Source organism: Exophiala xenobiotica (genome assembly GCF_000835505.1).
Source record: "Exophiala xenobiotica strain CBS 118157 unplaced genomic scaffold supercont1.4, whole genome shotgun sequence".
Lineage (NCBI taxonomy): Eukaryota > Fungi > Ascomycota > Eurotiomycetes > Chaetothyriales > Herpotrichiellaceae > Exophiala > Exophiala xenobiotica.
The window spans coordinates 2265799-2283368 of record NW_013562491.1 but is presented as its reverse complement, the minus strand read 5'-3'; the positions used below and the strand labels follow the sequence as shown (position 1 = coordinate 2283368).

The 17570-nt window shown below is 52.1% G+C and overlaps 6 protein-coding genes across 7 annotated transcripts; 4 read left to right on the top strand and 2 right to left on the bottom strand.

Annotated features, from left to right (window-relative positions):
• Positions 1-310: 310 nt before the first annotated feature.
• PV05_07062 (uncharacterized protein) lies at positions 311-5768 on the top strand. The gene is made up of 5 exons (XM_013459850.1): positions 311-777; positions 825-878; positions 930-1176; positions 1227-3614; positions 3662-5768. The coding sequence occupies exons 1-5, from the start codon at positions 589-591 to the stop codon at positions 5263-5265; spliced, it is 4482 nt and encodes a 1493-aa protein (XP_013315304.1). The 5' UTR covers positions 311-588; the 3' UTR covers positions 5266-5768.
• A 969-nt stretch (positions 5769-6737) lies between these two features.
• On the top strand, positions 6738-9225 carry PV05_07061 (uncharacterized protein). Its single transcript, XM_013459849.1, has 3 exons — positions 6738-7101; positions 7507-8863; positions 8912-9225. Exons 1-3 carry the CDS (start codon positions 6994-6996, stop codon positions 9016-9018), a joined length of 1572 nt encoding a protein of 523 aa, XP_013315303.1. The 5' UTR covers positions 6738-6993; the 3' UTR covers positions 9019-9225.
• A 229-nt stretch (positions 9226-9454) lies between these two features.
• Positions 9455-10306, top strand: PV05_07060 (uncharacterized protein). The gene has a single exon (XM_013459848.1). The coding sequence runs from the start codon at positions 9778-9780 to the stop codon at positions 10123-10125; it is 348 nt and encodes a 115-aa protein (XP_013315302.1). The 5' UTR covers positions 9455-9777; the 3' UTR covers positions 10126-10306.
• A 136-nt stretch (positions 10307-10442) lies between these two features.
• Positions 10443-12542, top strand: PV05_07059. 2 transcript variants are annotated; one of them, XM_013459847.1, is made up of 4 exons: positions 10443-10790; positions 10838-11098; positions 11171-11569; positions 11644-12542. In XM_013459847.1, the coding sequence occupies exons 1-4, from the start codon at positions 10648-10650 to the stop codon at positions 12341-12343; spliced, it is 1503 nt and encodes a 500-aa protein (XP_013315301.1). In that variant the 5' UTR covers positions 10443-10647; the 3' UTR covers positions 12344-12542. The 2 variants fall into 2 exon arrangements, with proteins under 2 accessions (XP_013315301.1, XP_013315300.1); XM_013459846.1 differs by having other exon boundaries at positions 10443-11098.
• Positions 12543-12639: 97 nt separating this feature from the next.
• Positions 12640-13226, bottom strand: PV05_07058 (uncharacterized protein; the record flags this gene model as incomplete). The annotated part of the gene is made up of 2 exons (XM_013459845.1): positions 12640-12785; positions 13127-13226. The coding sequence occupies 2 exons, from the start codon at positions 13224-13226 to the stop codon at positions 12640-12642; spliced, it is 246 nt and encodes an 81-aa protein (XP_013315299.1).
• A 1189-nt stretch (positions 13227-14415) lies between these two features.
• On the bottom strand, positions 14416-16976 carry PV05_07057 (uncharacterized protein). The gene is made up of 5 exons (XM_013459844.1): positions 16691-16976; positions 16097-16641; positions 15532-15871; positions 15398-15480; positions 14416-15340 (listed from the first exon to the last, which is right to left on the bottom strand). The coding sequence occupies exons 2-5, from the start codon at positions 16633-16635 to the stop codon at positions 15313-15315; spliced, it is 990 nt and encodes a 329-aa protein (XP_013315298.1). The 5' UTR covers positions 16636-16641; positions 16691-16976; the 3' UTR covers positions 14416-15312.
• Positions 16977-17570: the final 594 nt, after the last annotated feature.

Below are 17570 nucleotides of genomic sequence, written 5' to 3'. Positions count from 1 at the left end.
TTTGGGTGGAAGGTTCCGTAGCTCTTGAGCAATCAGAATGGAGGTTGGTAACGAGTAAGAGAGCTCTACAAGTGACTAATTCAGTGACCGACTCGGTCGTGCATAAATCGGATCACCATCAGGCCTGAAGGTGAAGATCGATCGCCCGGCTGGTCAAGCTGTGTAAGCTGACGAATTGACGCTGGCGGTGGCTGTATTGAAGTTGCACCTTCAGCTGGGATGAGTGCCCATGATGGGTCCCCATCACGCCTGTGAACTTGACACCCCATGCCCACCAGCCCGGGCCAGGCTAGTTGCGAGTTGGTTCGGTCCCGCGCATCTTCTCCGCTTTCATCTCCAGCCGCCTGCGCCTGGCAACTTTCAATGAGGTCCTACCAAGCCCAAGCCCAAGCCCAAGTCCAAGGTTCGGCGCGGCCTCAAACAGCTGTATCCAAGCTACTGTGGTTGTTATATCTTCTCTTTCCCTGACCATACACGGAGTCACAGTCACTCTTTCCTTCCTTGTTCCTGCCTTTTCCCTTTTGCTCCTCCCGGTTGATGTCTTAAAGCACCGGACCAGCGTCGGTGGACGATTCTCCACAGATCACCATGGCTTCCGGATTTAAGAATGAGCTCAAGTCCCAGGGCGCCGTCGAGGCAGCTCAAGACCCCAACTCCTCCGTCACCGGCGACGATGCTGAGCGTGTCCTGCTCAACGAGAGCCAGAAAGCCGGTGCGACTGCTTTGCACTTCGACCCCAATGCCTCGCCAGAAGAAAAGGCCGCGCAAGCTAGATCTGTAAGATGACTGCACCACGCTTCGTTTCCTTTCTCACATGCATCTAGCGGCAGAACGACACCAAACGTCCACCCAAAGGAGTTGGCATAGCGACGGATCTGGTGAGTCACTTCAGTGTCTGCTACTCTGCTCCCTCTAATCGACGTGTGCAGGACGGTGGTCCGGACCAATATGACCTTCCTCCCCCCGAATCCGCTGCCATTGCCGAAACAGCCAATGCACCCACGGCCGGAGCCCAAGGTGCGAATGGCGCGCCTCCTGAAGAGAAAGAAGAATGGTCTAAGGTTGGCTGGGCTCCACGATTCGGCTCCGGTGAGACGGAAGAGGACGAAGAGGTGGGCAATCTCCTTGACCATCAGACCCTGTTGGAATCAAAGCTAGATGATAAATTCTTTGGCGGTGCGTATGCTTCTACACCAATTTCGGGGAGGTGAAGCTGATACATCCAGATTGGTACCACAATGCCGCTGTCATCGTCTTTTCATGCCTTGCCTCGTGGCTCGTTGCAACACTCGGCGGGGGTCTGGCTTGGATCTTCATTATCATGGCCACCTGCGGCACCTACTACAGAACCTCAGTCCGACGGGTTAGGCGGAACTTCAGAGACGACATCACTCGAGAACTGGCAAAGGCTCGTTTGGAGACGGACACAGAAAGCCTCGAATGGATGAACAGCTTCCTCGTAAAGTTCTGGCCTATCTATGCTCCTCAGCTTGCCAAAGGTATTGTGCAGTCTGTCGACCAGGTCTTGAGCACTTCCACCCCGGCATTTTTGGACAGCATGAGAATGGAGACTTTTATTCTGGGTACTAAGCCTCCGCGTATGGAACATGTCAAGACCTATCCGAAATCGGAAGATGATATTGTCATGATGGACTGGAAATTCAGCTTCACTCCAACCGACACCATGGACATGACGGCTCGTCAGCTCAAGACCAAGATCAATCCGAAAGTGGTCCTCGAGATTCGGATCGGCAAAGGCGTGGTGAGCAAGTCAATGAAGGTCATTGTTGAAGACTTCGAGTTCTCGGGCTTGATGCGCGTCAAGATGAAGTTGCAGATCGCATTCCCTCATATCGACAGAGTCGACATTTGTTTCCTTGGTCGTCCGACAATCGACTATGTCTGCAAACCGCTGGGGGGAGACACGTTTGGCTTCGACATCAACTTTATCCCTGGACTGGAGAACTTTATTAAAGAACAGATCCACGGAAACTTGGCGCCGATCATGTATAATCCGAATGTCTTTCCCATCGAAGTGGCCAAGATGCTGTCTGGCAATCCCATCGATTTGGCGGTTGGAGTCGTGGCGGTCACCATCTACAATGCGCATGGGCTCAAGAACCCCGACAAATTCTCAGGCACACCAGACCCGTATGTAGTCGTGTCTTTGAACAGTACCAAAGAGCTAGGACGCACCAAGACCATCCACGAAAACGCCAATCCGCGCTGGAACGAGACCATATATGTCATCATCACAAATTTCACCGACTCCCTCACCTTGCAAGTCTTTGATTACAATGATGTCCGGAAGGACAAGCAACTTGGGACTGCCACATTTGCATTGGATCAGCTGGAGGCTGCTACTGACCACGAAGGTCTAAGCCTTGATGTCCTCTCGGGCGGCAAACACCGTGGAGTGATCCAGGCTGATATCCGCTTCTTCCCCGTCATTGAATCCGAGAAATTGCCAAATGGAGAAATTCTGCCCCCACCAGAGTCCAACACAGGTATCGCACGGATCACCATTGAACAAGCGAAAGAGTTGGACGGGAGCAAGAGCTTGGTCGGGGCTCTGGATCCTTACGCCGTGCTGCTTCTTAATGGCAAGGAAGTCCACATGACCAACAAACTCAAGCATACCAACAATCCTGTTTTCTCGGACAACACCAAGTCGGTCCTTATCACGGATCGTCGGAAAGCTAGGATTGGCTTGGTGATCAAGGACAGTCGTGACCTCTCTAGCGATCCCATTCTGGGGACGTACCAGATCAAATTGGACGATATGATGAAACTTGCCGAAAAGGGCCAAGAATGGTACAATTTGCACGGGACAAAATCCGGAAAGGCCAAGTTACTATTGGACTGGAAACCTGTGGCATTGAAGGGTGCAACCGGAGCTGGTGGCTATATCACTCCGATTGGCGTTATGCGAATCCACGTTCAAAGTGCAAAGAACCTTCGAAATTTCGAGACGGTCGGCAAATCCGATCCTTACGCCAGAGTCCTGTTGTCAGGCATTCCCAAGGGCCGCACGGTTACTTTCAAGAACGACCTCAACCCTGATTGGGATGAAGTCATATATGTTCCTATGCACACCCCGTCGGAACGGTTAGTTCTTGAAATCATGGACGAAGAGAAACTTGGCAAGGATCGCTCATTGGGCTTGGTTCAGATTGCAGCATCGGACTATATCAAGGAAAGCGACGAGGGCGGATACGAAGTGCACGATTCCAAAAATTTACATTCTGAAGGTTTACGCCTGGGCGGCACGGGTGGTGAGAAGGGTATCGTCAACTACACTTGCGCCTTTTATCCGACATTGAATGTGCTCGACCCGGAAGAGGAAGAAGAAGAACGCAAAGCGCAGGCAGCAATGGAGACTACAGCTACTACGAATGGGACACCATCACACAGCAAGAAATCCTCCGTTGATGTCAAGTCTTCGCTCGAGATGGCACGACCAAGTGTGGATGGCCGCATGAGTATAGAGTCAGTTGGCCGCATTGGGAGCCCAACCGCCAATAGAGCACCGCCCTCAATCAATGACTCGGTTCTCTCGACCAAGAAGCAGGCTCCCAAGGTCAAAATCACTGCCGAAGACCTCAGCAAATATGGTAAGTCCGAGCGGAGTACGTACAGGCCCAGTGCTAACATGATCTAGAATCGGGCCTGATCGTGTTCAATCTCATCGAAGGCCACTTTTCCGAGACGAACGTGCAGCTTGAAGTGCTGATGGATGATCATGCCTTCCCTGCGTACACTTCTGCAAAGATCCGACAAAAGGACTTCCATTTTGGCGAAACTGGTGATGCCATGGTTCGTGAGATCGACATGTCTCGAATCACTCTTCGCCTGGTGGAGAAGACCGACAAATCTGGAAAACAGGACGAGGACGATATTGTGGCCAAGCTTACCGGTCCGACACTCACGACTCTGCAACAGTGCTTGTACAAACCGACCGAGTTGACCATGCGCGGCAACAACGGCGCCGCCAATAAAGTGACAGTGCTTTTGAAGTATTTGCCAGTGAAAATGCAACTTGACCCTAGCGAAAGTATCAACAACATGGGAACGTTGAGAGTGGACGTGCTCGATGCGCAGGACCTTCCATCGGCCGACCGAAATGGCTATAGTGACCCGTATTGCAAATTCAAGCTCAACGGCAAAGAGGTGTTCAAGACGAAGACCCAGAAGAAGACACTTCACCCAGCTTGGAACGAGTTTTTTGAAGTACCCGTCTCGTCGCGTACTGCAGCGGACTTCAGGGTTGACGTGTACGACTGGGACTTTGGCGACAAAGCTGACTTGCTGGGTTCGGCAGTTCTGAATCTGCAAGTTCTCGAGCCTCTCAAGGCACAAGAAATGACTTATGCTCTGGACGGCAAGTCTGGTACTCTCCGACTTAAGATGTTGTTCAAACCAGACTACGTGACACGAGCTCGACAGGGTACTTCCACCTTCCAAGGCACTTTTGCGCCGGCAGGTAAAGTGATTGGAGCGCCCGTGAAAGGCGTTGGCAAGGTTGGTGGAGGTGTTGTGAAAGGAGCCTCATTTATCAAACGGGGACTCATTGGCCGAGGCGGCAGCAAAGACGAGACAGAGCACGAGGTCAATGGAACCTCTTCCACCGAACAAGGTCTTGCAACCCCTACAATATCTACCCCGGTGGGCACCCCTTCCAAAGCCACACCCCCAATCGACGGAACAACGTCGCCGGCCACTCCCACCATGCTGCATAACCGCAGCAAGAGCAATCACTCAACGTTCACCAACACGCCGAAGGGTGCCGAGACTGGAACAGCCAATTTCATCATAGTGTCAGCCAGCGGCTATCCTCCAGGAGCAGATGTCCGGGTACACGTGAGAATGTTGGGAGCCAGAGGAGCCAAGGAGCTCTTTAAGACGAAGGCCATCAAATCATCTTCGGGAGCTGTGGAATATGACACCAATCACGAGAATTTCAAGGTTCCTTGCAACGCGGACACGCAATTTCAGGTGGTTGTCAAAGACCATGACACCTTCCGCTCCAAGGACTTGGGCGAAGGGCTCCTGTTCGTGTCGGACCAGGGTGGAGGGTCCGAGCAAACCGTCAAGGCCGGATCGGGCACTGTGACTATCCGTAGTAGCTTCACAGCCAATGCCGAGGCGTCCAGCGACGGGCTTAGACCGGTTACCAGCGGACGGGACAGCCCGGACTCGAAGCGCGACGGACGACGAAGCTTCTTTGGGCGGCGGGAGGTGAGCGGCAGGCACGAGGCTCAATGAGCGACAGACAACGAGAAGCAAGGAAGATTCGATGCGACTTTCAGCGACGGCGTCTTTAATGGAGGACAGGAGGAACTTGTGCGGATGACCATCCACGTGGCTTTCCCGACTTCGGCACTACTTATTATTGTACTTAATTGCAGAGATTCCATATATTGCTTTTAGAGATGCTCATGGGGTTAATGGAGCGGATGTCGAAAAGCAGCATATCGTTTTCGAACAAAACCGGGGACCAGGAACCAGGACCAGGAACCAGGACCAGGTATGGGCGGTGAAGGTCGGACGAAATGATAGGATGCTGGTAGCAGAACCACGATAGGGGTACTCGTATCGAGAGCGGTCAATGGCAGAGAAGATTTGGTGAGCGGAAACCGTGGAATGATGGCGGGTCAAGGGCTACCACTTGACCAGTCTCTTTTGCAACGTGCATACATAGTAAGAAGTAGTTGGAGACGAGGCTGGCGACCTGCATATCAGTATCTCCTGCTCTCTTGGTTGGCTTATCCTGCATTGACTTTGATAAGACTAAAGCCATACGAGTAGCACTTTTATATGCTAACGGCACCCATACGAAGCTACGAAACTATCGATCGGGAGGTAGATGGCAGAGGCCAGTCCGGGTGTCAGACCAGGTCGACTCGCGGCTCGTGCAGCCCTAGATCTGATCTGATCTGCCATCATATCGATGCATGGCGAAGCACCACTCGAAGAGAAGGCAAAAGGGTTTGGGCGATGGTGGCGGCGAAGGACAATTCGGTGACATGAAACCACGAATCTGGTGGTCCCTCTAAGCCCAGAAGAGTTTGGGAGGACACGAAAATCAACGAGCGAGGCTCGGATGAGGTGTTTTTTCCGCATGGATGGGAAGATTTGGGAGGGCGAAGCCGCGGTTGCGACAGGTGTCAAAGAGGCAAAAGAGCCTAGTGTATCACAGCAGCAGAGTCAGCAAACGAGGGGCACCGCAGTGGAAAGTCGGAAAGTTTGGTGGGGGATTTGCAGAGGCGTGAGAGGTAAAGAGGGACAGCCACGGCCAGATCGTCATGGAGACTGACGAGCAGCTTGAAATACAACCTTGAAGGGAATTTTTATTGCCCAACAGATATTCTGGCGTATGGCACAGTAGACGATCTCAAGAATAAATACCTGGTAGGAAGAGTTGTTCTTTTTCTACTCCTTACCAGCATTCTCCCTGACCATCTGACCATCTGACCATCTGGCATTCTCCCCTGAACAACTCGAAGTCGTCAAGGCCTACCAAAAGAGAGAATCATTCCAGTGAGTACAGACCGCCGCTTGTGGCCCATTTGCTTTCCCGGTTTGGTTGTTCCAGGTCCCTCGGGTCCTAGTCTCGATTGAATCAGGCCCCGTCCTATCACCTACTGCAATTGGCGAGGGCCTGGGGACCGAGCTGCAAACACGACATCATGGCCCGTTGATGCTGCATCTGCCATCTGCATGTGGTTGCGTTGCTTGCTTCATCTTTCATCTCGCTAATTTGTCGACACCTCTTTCATCATACCTTCCTCTCGTCCCTTCCCACCTTGTTCCTTGCACACCGATTTTCACATTTTTTCCATCTTGACTTCACCCTCACTTCCTCCACTTTCCCTTGAATCTCACAATCATAAACCAACTTGTCGCTAACTCAACTGCGCGTGTCGCAGATTCATTTCGGCTCCTCTATTCCGCACCTCGACAGCTCCTGTTACTAGCTCGAGCCTCCGCATCATGGCCTCCAAAGCTATTCCCTCTCATCTCCGGCCTCAAGCCGCCAGCGGCAATGGCAGCAACGGCTCTCCTCAACAGCGACACCATGGCAAATCACAATCTCATGTGGTAAGCACCAGATTTACATGTTCCCTTCTCAATCCGGCACCCAATATTGAGTCCATCATTTCTGGTACACGCACGGACCCGGTCTAAGAAAGTCCCGCGAGCGTCTGTCTGCGGTACAGCCTTCATTTCCACCTGCGACAAACCCAGTTGTGCATGAAATGAGCTTGTCAAACACCTTGGCCTCGTACTCAGCGTCGTCTGCCTCACCCTGACCTTGGCCTTCATGTTTATTCTCTGCTCCTGCCTCTGCTACTCGCATTGCCACTGCCCATTTTCTTTGTTCTGCCTACAACCATCTTGACCTTAAAAATGCCGCTACTTCAGCCTCCATCTCTTCTCGACATACACACTATTCCCTCCAAGTCTGATCGTTCCCAACCGCTAATCAAATCTCCCGCCATGCAGGCCTTTGAAAATACCTCCACCAACGTGGCTGCCAGCCAGATGCGAAATGCCCTCAACAACCTCGCAGACACGGTCAATGACCCTGCAGAAAAGAAGAGATTCGAGGCGGAAATGGACAACTTCTTTGCGCTTTTCAGAAGATACTTGAATGACAGAGCCAAGGGGAACACAATTGATTGGGCCAAGATCAACCCTCCCAACCCGGATCAAGTCGTTGCCTATGATGATCTGCCAAACAGTGATGCTGTTGAGTTCTTGAACAAGCTCGCAGTTGTCAAACTCAACGGCGGCCTGGGTACATCCATGGGTTGTGTCGGTCCCAAGTCAGTCATTGAAGTCAGAGACGGCATGTCCTTCTTAGACTTGTCCGTTCGACAGATTGAATACCTCAACCGCACTTATGATGTTAATGTCCCCTTCGTCCTGATGAACAGCTTCAACACCGATGAAGACACTGCTTCCATCATCAAGAAGTACGAAGGCCATAATATTGACATCCTCACCTTCAACCAATCCAGATATCCTCGTGTCCTCAAGGACTCTCTTCTCCCCGCACCAAAGAACTACCACTCTCAGCTGTCAGACTGGTATCCTCCTGGTCACGGTGACGTTTTTGAGTCACTCTACAACAGCGGTATTCTCGACCAACTACTTGAACGTGGCATCGAGATCATCTTCTTGTCCAACGCTGACAACCTGGGTGCCGTGGTTGATCTCCGAATTCTGCAACACATGGTCGAGACCAAGGCAGAATACATCATGGAATTGACCGACAAGACCAAGGCTGATGTCAAGGGTGGTACCATCATTGACTATGAGGGCAAGGCGAGACTCCTGGAAATTGCTCAGGTCCCAAAGCAATACGTCAACGAATTCAAGTCGATCAAGAAGTTCAAGTACTTCAACACCAACAACATATGGATGAACCTGCGTGCTATCAAGCGAGTTGTAGAGAACAGCGAGCTTGAGATGGAAATCATCCCCAATGAGAAGTCCATTCCAGCCGACAAGAAGGGTGAAGCCGACATCAGCATCATCCAGCTCGAGACTGCCGTGGGTGCCGCCATCAAACACTTCAAGAATGCCCACGGTGTCAATGTTCCCCGACGACGATTCTTGCCCGTGAAGACCTGCTCAGATCTCATGCTTGTCAAGTCCAATCTCTACACTTTGAGCCATGGTCAACTAATTATGGATCCCAACCGATTCGGCCCGGCTCCTTTGATCAAGTTGGGCGGTGACTTCAAGAAGGTTGCTCAATTCCAGAAACGCATCGGCAGCATTCCCAACATTGTTGAGCTGGATCATTTGACAGTCACTGGTGATGTCAACTTTGGTCGTGGTATTGTCCTGAAAGGTGAGTGTTCTTGTTCATCTTCCCATCTCACGCTAATAACTATTCCAGGCACCGTCATCATTGTTGCGACAGAGAACAGCACCATCGACATTCCACCTGGATCCATTCTGGAGAATGTTGTGGTTCAAGGAAGCTTGAGACTCCTTGAACATTAAGAACTGGTGGATCTTCCTGCATAATGATCAATCACTTAGGGGCGACTTCTTAGAACCAGGATGGTACCATACTTCCAGGTATTACCAATGTGGACGGAGAGAAACTCAGAGCTGGGCTACAGGGCCGTAAGAATACCGACTTAGCTCATGCATACATACAGTGTTAATATGGCGTTTGTGCCACAAATAAAACGAACTTGACCCCCATTCCGGTTCCTTGTTGGCGACCCGTGACCCCAAGACCCGTGAGTGCCCGTATCTTAGGTACGTTTCAGCACCATCACGCACCCAGTAGGTGCCCTGTACAAAGTCTCGTGGAGCTCCGAACCTTGGATGTCAACACTGGATGATGTCATTTCGGATCATTCTTGTTCCGAAGCTACCGATAAGGCCGACTCGTTGAACCCATTCGTGTCCATTCAGGACTTTGTGATCCAAAGGCTGGAGTCTACCTACCTTAGGTACCTTTTGGCTGAATCAGGACGCAGTCAACATTCCGATAGGCTCTGAAGAGTAATCTTGTTTGCTTCGAGCTTGTTGAAAGGTGGATCAAACACCTCTTGTTGCATTGAAGCGTGGAAGGAGAAAAGTGCCGTACCGAGATTTATATTTCTGCCATTCAACAAACACTTTCACTGCTCAGCACAGCACAGCACAGCACAGCACGAGAACAACTACTCAAGAAAAGCGCGTAGGCACCCGTTCGACGCGAATATTGTGCATCAGACAGCACTAGCAACGAGATAGGGTGGTCCGAAAATGGCCGGTTCTGCCAAAGTTTTCTCAGCAAATGATGGGACGGGGACATTCACGCTCCTCCTCTTTGCCTCGGCCTCAACATATACCGGCATAGAAACGCTCACGCTGCCTGCACCCACGACGCTGCGAGAATTGTTCAGACTTCTCGAGGGCAAATTCCCGGGAATCACAGATAAAGTCCTCAAGAGCTCTGCGGTGACGGTAAATTTGGAGTATGTCGATTCATTCGAGCCGGAAGATCTGGGAAAGGAAGAGTTGAGAAGGCAAGGTGAAGACGGCGAGGGACTGGATACCGTGATCAGGCAGGGTGATGAGGTCGGGATCATACCGCCTGTGAGTAGCGGTTGAGTCGTGTTTGGCTCTCGGTGTTCAACAATTGGTAGACCGTGACGGTCGTGTTCCAGGCGGGGAACAGTGCTAGAGGTGTCTTTGCAGGTTGGCCTTTGCCGCTGGGCTATTTATTGGCCGATCATTGAACGTCTGAGATTACCCCTGACCCCTGCACCTACCATTCAAACTGTGCAGTATGGCCGCTCATGGAGGAGGCCGAGCAATATGTGCAGTATTGGCCTCTAAGTTCCGCCGCAGTCGGCAGCCCAGCTCGCCAGCTCGCCAGCTACCTGCTCCACATTGGGGATGGAATAGGTTCCGCCATGCTGGGATATTTCCTTCATGTACCGAGTAACTTCGAGTCGGAAGGCGGCTGGACCGCCGGATGCAAGCAGATCTCAGAGAATTGACGTCCATACTGTTTCGATGTCGTGTGAGGAAATCAAGCACGATGAGCGATTGATCAACTTCCTGCCCACCAGACCTTGGGGTGAGATAGAAATGAAGTCCGTATGCTGCTGAACGATTGCAACATTTACCATGGCCGCAGATACGGAGACGCATGACGATGACGGGTTTCTGATCACCTGGGAGGGCAAGAATGATCCAGCAAATCCAATGAACTGGACGCTGCCATACAAGTCCTTGGTAATAGCGGTCGTCTCGTTCAACACATGGGTAGTGTACGTGTCTTGCCAGTCCCGTCGCACGCCATAACTCACAAACAAAGGATCTACGCGTCGACTTCTTTTCTGAGCGGGTTGCCCGGCATGAAGCGAGCATTTCACATCCAACAGGAAGAGCGCATCACGCTCGGCGTCACCGTGTACCTTCTTGGACTTGCATGTGGATGTCTGGTTTTGGCTCCAATGAGCGAGGTGTACGGACGAAGGCCTATTTTCTTATGCAGCATGCTCTTCTTCACTCTCTTGACGCTACCCTGCGCACTGGCTACTTCAATGAAGGAGGTACTGGTTGCTAGATTCTTTGCGTGGGTTACCTCGGACCGGGACTCTTCCCAGCCGTGAGGAAGACACCGACTTGTCTGCTGACCTTTCTGCAGGGCACTTTTCGGGTCGGCCATGCTATCCAACTCTCCCGGGACAGTCAATGACATCGTTCCGGAACGGTATCGAGCAGCGGCCTACAGTTGCTGGAGTCTGGGCCCTCTTAATGGCCCGGCGACTGGACCCATTATCGGTGGCTTTGTCTTTCAGTACCTTGGCTGGCGGTGGACGGAATGGATCATTGTCATTTTTGCCGGCGCTGGTCTCTTGCTCATGCTCCTGGTAAGAGAGACTTACCAACCGGGTTTGCTCCGCAACAAAGCCGCAGAGAAGAGAAAAGCCACTGGCGATGGCCGGTGGCACAGTCATTATGACGAGACAACATCGACACCATGGCAGATCTTGAAGACCAACCTGAGCCGACCCCTGAGGCTCGCCATCACCGAGCCTATTCTGTACGTTGCCATGACGGCCCCGAATTTCAGAAAAAAATAACTGGCAAGACGGGGAGCTGATATGACAGTTTCAGGATCTTTTGGAATCTATACACGGCAACAATCTACGGCATCCTCTATCTCAGCTTCGTCGCATACCCCATCATATTCTCCGACATCCGAGGCTGGAAACCTGGCGCTTCCGGCGCCGCCTTCACAGGCGTCTCGGTCGGCACAATCGTGGCCATCATATCGGAACCGCTTCTGCGGCGCCTCATTAACAGTCACAGACCCGAGCCCGACACCGGTCGCGTCGCTCCCGAGGCAATGGTGTCTGTGCTGTGCATAGCCGCTCTCGTCACGCCACTTGGGCAAATCTGGTTCGCGTGGACCTGCGCCCCGTCTTCGATTCACTGGATATGGCCCATCCTGGCCGGCGTGCCCTTCGGCGCCGGCAACACGTGGGCCAACATCTATTCCTGCAACTACATGGCGCAATGCTACGGTATGTATGCGGCCAGCGCGCTCGCGACGAACGCCGTGGCTCGGAGTCTCATGGGTGCTGTCATGCCATTGGTCGGGAAGCCCATGTACGCGACTCTTGGGCCGAACTGGGCAGGCACATTACTCGGTCTGCTCATGGTGGTTCTCGCTCCGATACCCTTTGTCTTCTACCGATACGGCGGCCGCATCAGGGAGAAGTCCACGTTGATCAGGAATATGCAGGTCGAGGCATTTATTTTGGCAGGTGGAAGTGGAACGAATGAAGCTGCACGAACTCATACTTCTGCGTAGGGCTGCTGTGCAGGAGGGGAATGATACCTCAAAGGTCGAGTGAAATCTGGCAGAGCATGGAGGTATGCTGATATAGAGGTGTCAATGAGGTCGAGGTTGGACGATCGATACTCACTCTCGGATCCTGTCTATCACAGCAATTTCTCCTTGATTGCACTTCTCCTTGACTGGGAACACAACCTCTCACTCGCTCTATATCCCTTGAGCCACAATGCCTTTCGTGCCGAGTGCCCAAATGATTTCCCCTATCAACCCGGTGCTGAGTGGTGGACAGTTTTCGTCCAAGAGCACGCCGTTCACGAAGGAGGACCAAGTTCGAAGCTCGCATCTCCTGTCTGAGGTAGCCACGCAGCTCGGAACTTGTCATAGATCTCGGCGGCCGGCTTGCCCCATTTCTCACTTCCCTTGAGCAATCCCGTCCGAATGTCGATTGTGTCGGGCCCTGCAAAGAATACAAAAGATCGACGATTAGCATCTAGTCCGCCCCCTGTTCAAATCTCTTGTCTCGGCTGTACGGGTGACCCTTGGGTGACGTGTGCAATATCCACTGCTTTCGGGAGGGGAGAGAGAGAGAGAGAGAGGCACAAAGAGAATTTTATGATGATATGGACTGCACATGTAGCAGTCGACCGAGTTTCCTGTGTAGCGCAAATCATGCATTGACTCAGCCAGGCCATACCTGAAAACGGGAGGTGGACAAAAAAGGAATTGGGCTTGCCGGGCTCTCAAGAGCACGGAGAGCCTCAGGGGGAGCGGAGCACGCGCCCGGGGCACAAATCGTACCAGAGTCTCCCTCGTAGCTGTACACCTTGAGATGGCCCTTTGTCAAGGTGAAGTCCTGCTTGGGAATGATCTGGTTGAGAGTGAACTCGCCGCCGCCCATCGACTTGCACGCGGCACAGTGGCACAGGACGTGGCGCTCCTCAGGGATCTCGGCTGTCCAGGCGGTTTGGCTGCAGTGGCATTGACCTTCGTATTGGGAGATGTTGCGGGGGCAGTAAGTTAAGTTAGAGTTGATCGTGAGGCGGTTGAGGGGATATGCTTTCTTGTACGGGATGGAGAGCGAAGGAACAGTTGTGTTGTGTAGTCGTAGTAGTGGCAGTGCACTGAACGTTAGTAAAGTCTGCTTGGCCCGACGAAGAGTGATTCTGGTACTGTAGCTGATTGAGGATGAAGAAGTCGCATGCGAAAAGATACAGTGGGCGACCTGCTGCGTTCTAATACTTTGTGAGGATGGACATGGACATGGACATGGGCACATAAGTCACGGCCATCACCTGCTGAGGTCAAGATCAAGATAGTCCTTCTTCGGGGTGTGTTATTTGGAATGTACTTGCATGGGCTCCCCACAGATGCTCAAGGGTTTGCTTACCTAGGTACCAAGTATCGTACCACAGTATTTGCGTAGAGTAGGTCAGTATTCATCCTCACCTTGGGAATATGGCCCATCAGGGCGCATTCTTTCCGTCATCATGCCTTCAATCCAGGGAGGGGTTATGAGTGAGTTAGTATTTGTGTTCAGAGCTGGAGCGGATGCACAGCGTCAGCACTCGAAACCACATCGAGAGTAGGGTGATGATTCGGTAGTACTTTAAGCTTCACCAGCCCGCGTTAACGAACCCTAGGTGCTGGGGGGAAAATGAGCGCAGACTTCGACGGAACCACAGTACCCAGTGAGTACCCTTACTAGACGTTTCTCCTTAATGGGGGACCTGGCGCCCCATTCTTTGAAGTCTTGATGTAAGTTCAAGCGCGCCTGGAGGGGGTTTCGCGCTGCTTCCTCGACTCCCCCTTGGCGCAGCACTCCTGCCGGCGAGTAATCATGGACGACCCTAGTAGAGGACAAGGCCCTTGACAAGACCAGCAGAGTGTCCTTCTCTCTGTGACGAGAAATGTTGTAGATGTTTGTAGATGTATCTAGGCTGACCATCTCCGAGTAGATCGTTGGGCTTTGGGGGGCTCCCAGGGTTCCGCTGGAATCTCCGTGGAATGTCCACTCCCAACACCGAAAGCCAGCGTCTGTGAGCAGGTTTGAGGTGAAATGCTTCTCACGACAACCCAAAATGTAGGAACGACGTAGCACAAGATGTACTTGAAGAACTGTACCACCAGAGGAGCTGATGCTGATATTTACAATCATGTCTGTCACGAATAGTATGGCTTGTAGATAGACGCATCAACAAACCCCATGGCAGGAAGCCGCTAAGCAGCAATTACACTGCTACGCCGAATGATGACCAGCAACCTGTCCGGAATGCCTGTTCGGTCCAAAATAAATGGGAAGCATAGAGTGATCACTAGGACTGGTGCCCTTGACTCGTCAGACATGCTGTCGCGACGCCGAACTTCACCTACTAATACAGTCCTCCCATCCCTTCCGACCAAGCAGACAGGCCGACACAGGCCTTCGTGTGCCCCTTCTGGATCCGAAAAGTCCTGTCTCTACTGCAAATCCCTTTAGCTACCCTTCGGGCATTTCCCCAGTCTGCGTCGACATGGGCGCTGTTGCCAGGAGGCGAAAGAGCCTTGACCAGCACCAATCAAATGGCCAACCCGCCTGCAGGGGGGATTCCGGCAGGGATCCATCTTCGGCTGCCATGCTGTGCATTCAACCGCAAGTCTGGTCCTTGGTGGCAGAATCTGATCATCTTCCCTGCGAGAAAGGAAGGCATTCAATCCACAAAAGCCCTGGCCGGAGACTCACTGGTCGGCAGATTCGCAGCTGCCAAAAAGCTAGCCCGGGCATAGCTGTTCACCTGTGACCATGGTATTCCCCCTATGCTCGTTTGCCGTTGCATGCGCTCCTTACACGTGTGGACCCAAGCTCTTATACAAATCGTAGCAACGTGAACGGATCGTGAGATTTCGTGGTATCAGCAGGGTCTGCTGTGCTGGCACGAGCAGCTGGGATGCGATGCATACAGGCATAAGGTCGTAATCATTCATGCAAGAGTCGTGAAAGCACCTGTTCAAGGTTTCCGTCCGATGACAATGACCCTGGGCGAGATTGTTAGCATGGAGAGCCAGGACCAATTAACGGCATATAAAACTTACATCGGATAATACCAATGCTGCTTGCGAGCGTTAATCTCCTGGAATGCATTGATGCAGGCCTCGTTGACCTGGTCTACTGTCCACTAGATTACTTTGTCAGTCGTTGATCTTCGTTATCGACGCTCGACACTCACACCAAGTCTCCGCGTGCAAACTTGCAACAGCCAGCCTTGCAGACCAGTCTTGTAGAAGCGCTCGTAGAATCTGCCAATGTCTTTGAGCTTTGGGTCTGACGCCCATGGCCCAAGTGGTAGATTGAGTCTCTTTTCTTGTACATCCACGAAGCCCGCATCTTCAATCATTTTCTTCATCCCCAAAGAGATATCAAAATCCCTGCCAGCAGCGGCGGACAGGTGTGTTCTCGTGTATTCGCACAGGGCCCTGATCTGGCTTCCTGGTAGCACCTCCGGGTCATCGGTCTGAGCATCGATCTCCACCTCCATTTGTTCAATACATCCGCCGGACCTCATGTTGCTATCGATCGTCAGCTCCAAGGCCACTTTAGATGATGAGAGAGAAGACAATAACATCGACAGGTGTTACTGAAGGACGAGGCCCAAATATTTGGCTCTGATTCAGCTCGTAACAAACTGCAGGTACTGAACTCCAATCCAACACATTCAATCAATGATACAAGGTGATTGAAGTGCTCAGATGCCAGCAATAGACAAGATTCTCCGGGCACGACATCTTACTTACTCGAAGCAATTCTTGTATAGAGCAGGCCAATCCCTGACACCACCGAACAAAGATCTAATGTGGACCAGATCAAACTTCATGTTTGGGTCATCCAAAACCCATTCTTCGGTGGCATCAGCCAGAATGAAGGAACAATTTGGATGAACGTTCCGTGCGTGCGGCGTCAAGTCCATGCCCACCACTTGAGCATCAGGATACTTCTCAGCGACCCCCTCCGCCCATAAACCGTGACCGGTTCCTATATCGGCGATGCAGCGGAGAGAAGATTCATCGATAGGCGACAAATAATATCGGTCATCGAGCAGGAGTAGACACATTTCGTGCATGGCCATTTCGTTCTCCTCCGAGACCTCGTCGTGAGGAAAGGGGTGCCCGTCCCGGTAGTCATGGTACCGACGACCATTTTCCATCCGAAAATTGTATGCTGACGATGCTACCGAATATGCCGAGCTGGCGTCTCGATCCTCTTCTTCAAGGCCGGAAAACCGACCGTAGGATTCATCGACGGGGATCACGCTCGGTATGTTCAAGTCGTCCATGTTGTCCTTGTCAGAGTAAGTCATGACTGCCACACATGTTCGTACTTGGTCGTACGTGTTGAGAACCACAAAAAGCCAGGGCACTTGCCGCAGCACGATTCGTGATAGCAAAGGACCAGCGTAGAAAAGGAAAGAGAGGACTGAAAGGAAATCGAAGGTGGCCCAAGAACCAAAGGACGAGGTATCGTGTGAAAGACTGGAGGGGCGGCAAAATGGGACAACGGCCGTCAATAGTGGGTAGTAATCATCTTAAGGGAATCTCATTCTGCGAGTAGTGCCGGTGGGGAAGGATTTCGATAACTGAGACGCCGTTGACTGACAGAGGAAACGATGGTGGATATCGTAGACCGCGTGAGCAATATGTCGAATGGGACCAGGTTGAACCCAAAGCTTCGGCGCCAATCCGAAGAAGGAGTATCCGGACTTGCAGGACTGGCACGGGTGGGTAGGGTTAAGTTTTAGTCTGGGACAAGCGAGCCAGCCGGTCGGTGACCTGGCCACAGTTCCCCAAGGAGTGGATATGTATATATATCTGTGAGGGCATAAGAGGGATATCGTCAGTGAGAAGCAGATGAACGGTCGTGGGCCAGAGAACGACTGATGGGCTTCAAAAATTCTCGGCTCGAGAGGAGATTTATTTGGAGAGAGGAGAGTCAGAGAAAGGTTTCGGATGTCGAGGCCAGAAGAGCAGCTGTGCTTCTTGAGTGGATTAGGAAGAGGGGCAGAGAGAAGGATTTTGGGTTGTTGGTCGGAATACGAGCAGGTCGGATAGAAGTGGTGGTAGAACCGACGGACGTTCTGAATGGACGGGAGGGAAAAAAGTATGATGAATTGATGAGTGCGAAGGGAACGGCTATCACTTCAGTGGCAGGTCTCCATGTTCGCGCGATCTGCCAGTGGCATGGATGGAAGAGGCGAAGGAAAAATTAATATTA

Bases quoted from the DNA above. Each gene is read 5' to 3' on its own strand.
- PV05_07059 (XM_013459847.1), top strand. From the start codon at position 10,648: ATGGCCGCAGATACGGAGACGCATGACGATGACGGGTTTCTGATCACC. The intron at 11,099-11,170 runs GTGGGTTACCTC...ACCTTTCTGCAG, and splicing joins CTGGTTGCTAGATTCTTTGC to GGCACTTTTCGGGTCGGCCA. The intron at 11,570-11,643 runs GTACGTTGCCAT...TGACAGTTTCAG, and splicing joins GCCATCACCGAGCCTATTCT to GATCTTTTGGAATCTATACA.
- PV05_07060 (XM_013459848.1), top strand. From the start codon at position 9,778: ATGGCCGGTTCTGCCAAAGTTTTCTCAGCAAATGATGGGACGGGGACA.
- PV05_07057 (XM_013459844.1), bottom strand. From the start codon at position 16,635: ATGGACGACTTGAACATACCGAGCGTGATCCCCGTCGATGAATCCTAC. The intron at 15,481-15,531 runs GTGAGTGTCGAG...AAAGTAATCTAG, and splicing joins TTTGCACGCGGAGACTTGGT to TGGACAGTAGACCAGGTCAA. The intron at 15,341-15,397 runs GTAAGTTTTATA...AATCTCGCCCAG, and splicing joins CAGCATTGGTATTATCCGAT to GGTCATTGTCATCGGACGGA.
- PV05_07062 (XM_013459850.1), top strand. From the start codon at position 589: ATGGCTTCCGGATTTAAGAATGAGCTCAAGTCCCAGGGCGCCGTCGAG. The intron at 778-824 runs GTAAGATGACTG...ACATGCATCTAG, and splicing joins AGGCCGCGCAAGCTAGATCT to CGGCAGAACGACACCAAACG. The intron at 879-929 runs GTGAGTCACTTC...CGACGTGTGCAG, and splicing joins TTGGCATAGCGACGGATCTG to GACGGTGGTCCGGACCAATA.
- PV05_07061 (XM_013459849.1), top strand. From the start codon at position 6,994: ATGGCCTCCAAAGCTATTCCCTCTCATCTCCGGCCTCAAGCCGCCAGC. The intron at 7,102-7,506 runs GTAAGCACCAGA...CCCGCCATGCAG, and splicing joins GCAAATCACAATCTCATGTG to GCCTTTGAAAATACCTCCAC. The intron at 8,864-8,911 runs GTGAGTGTTCTT...TAACTATTCCAG, and splicing joins TCGTGGTATTGTCCTGAAAG to GCACCGTCATCATTGTTGCG.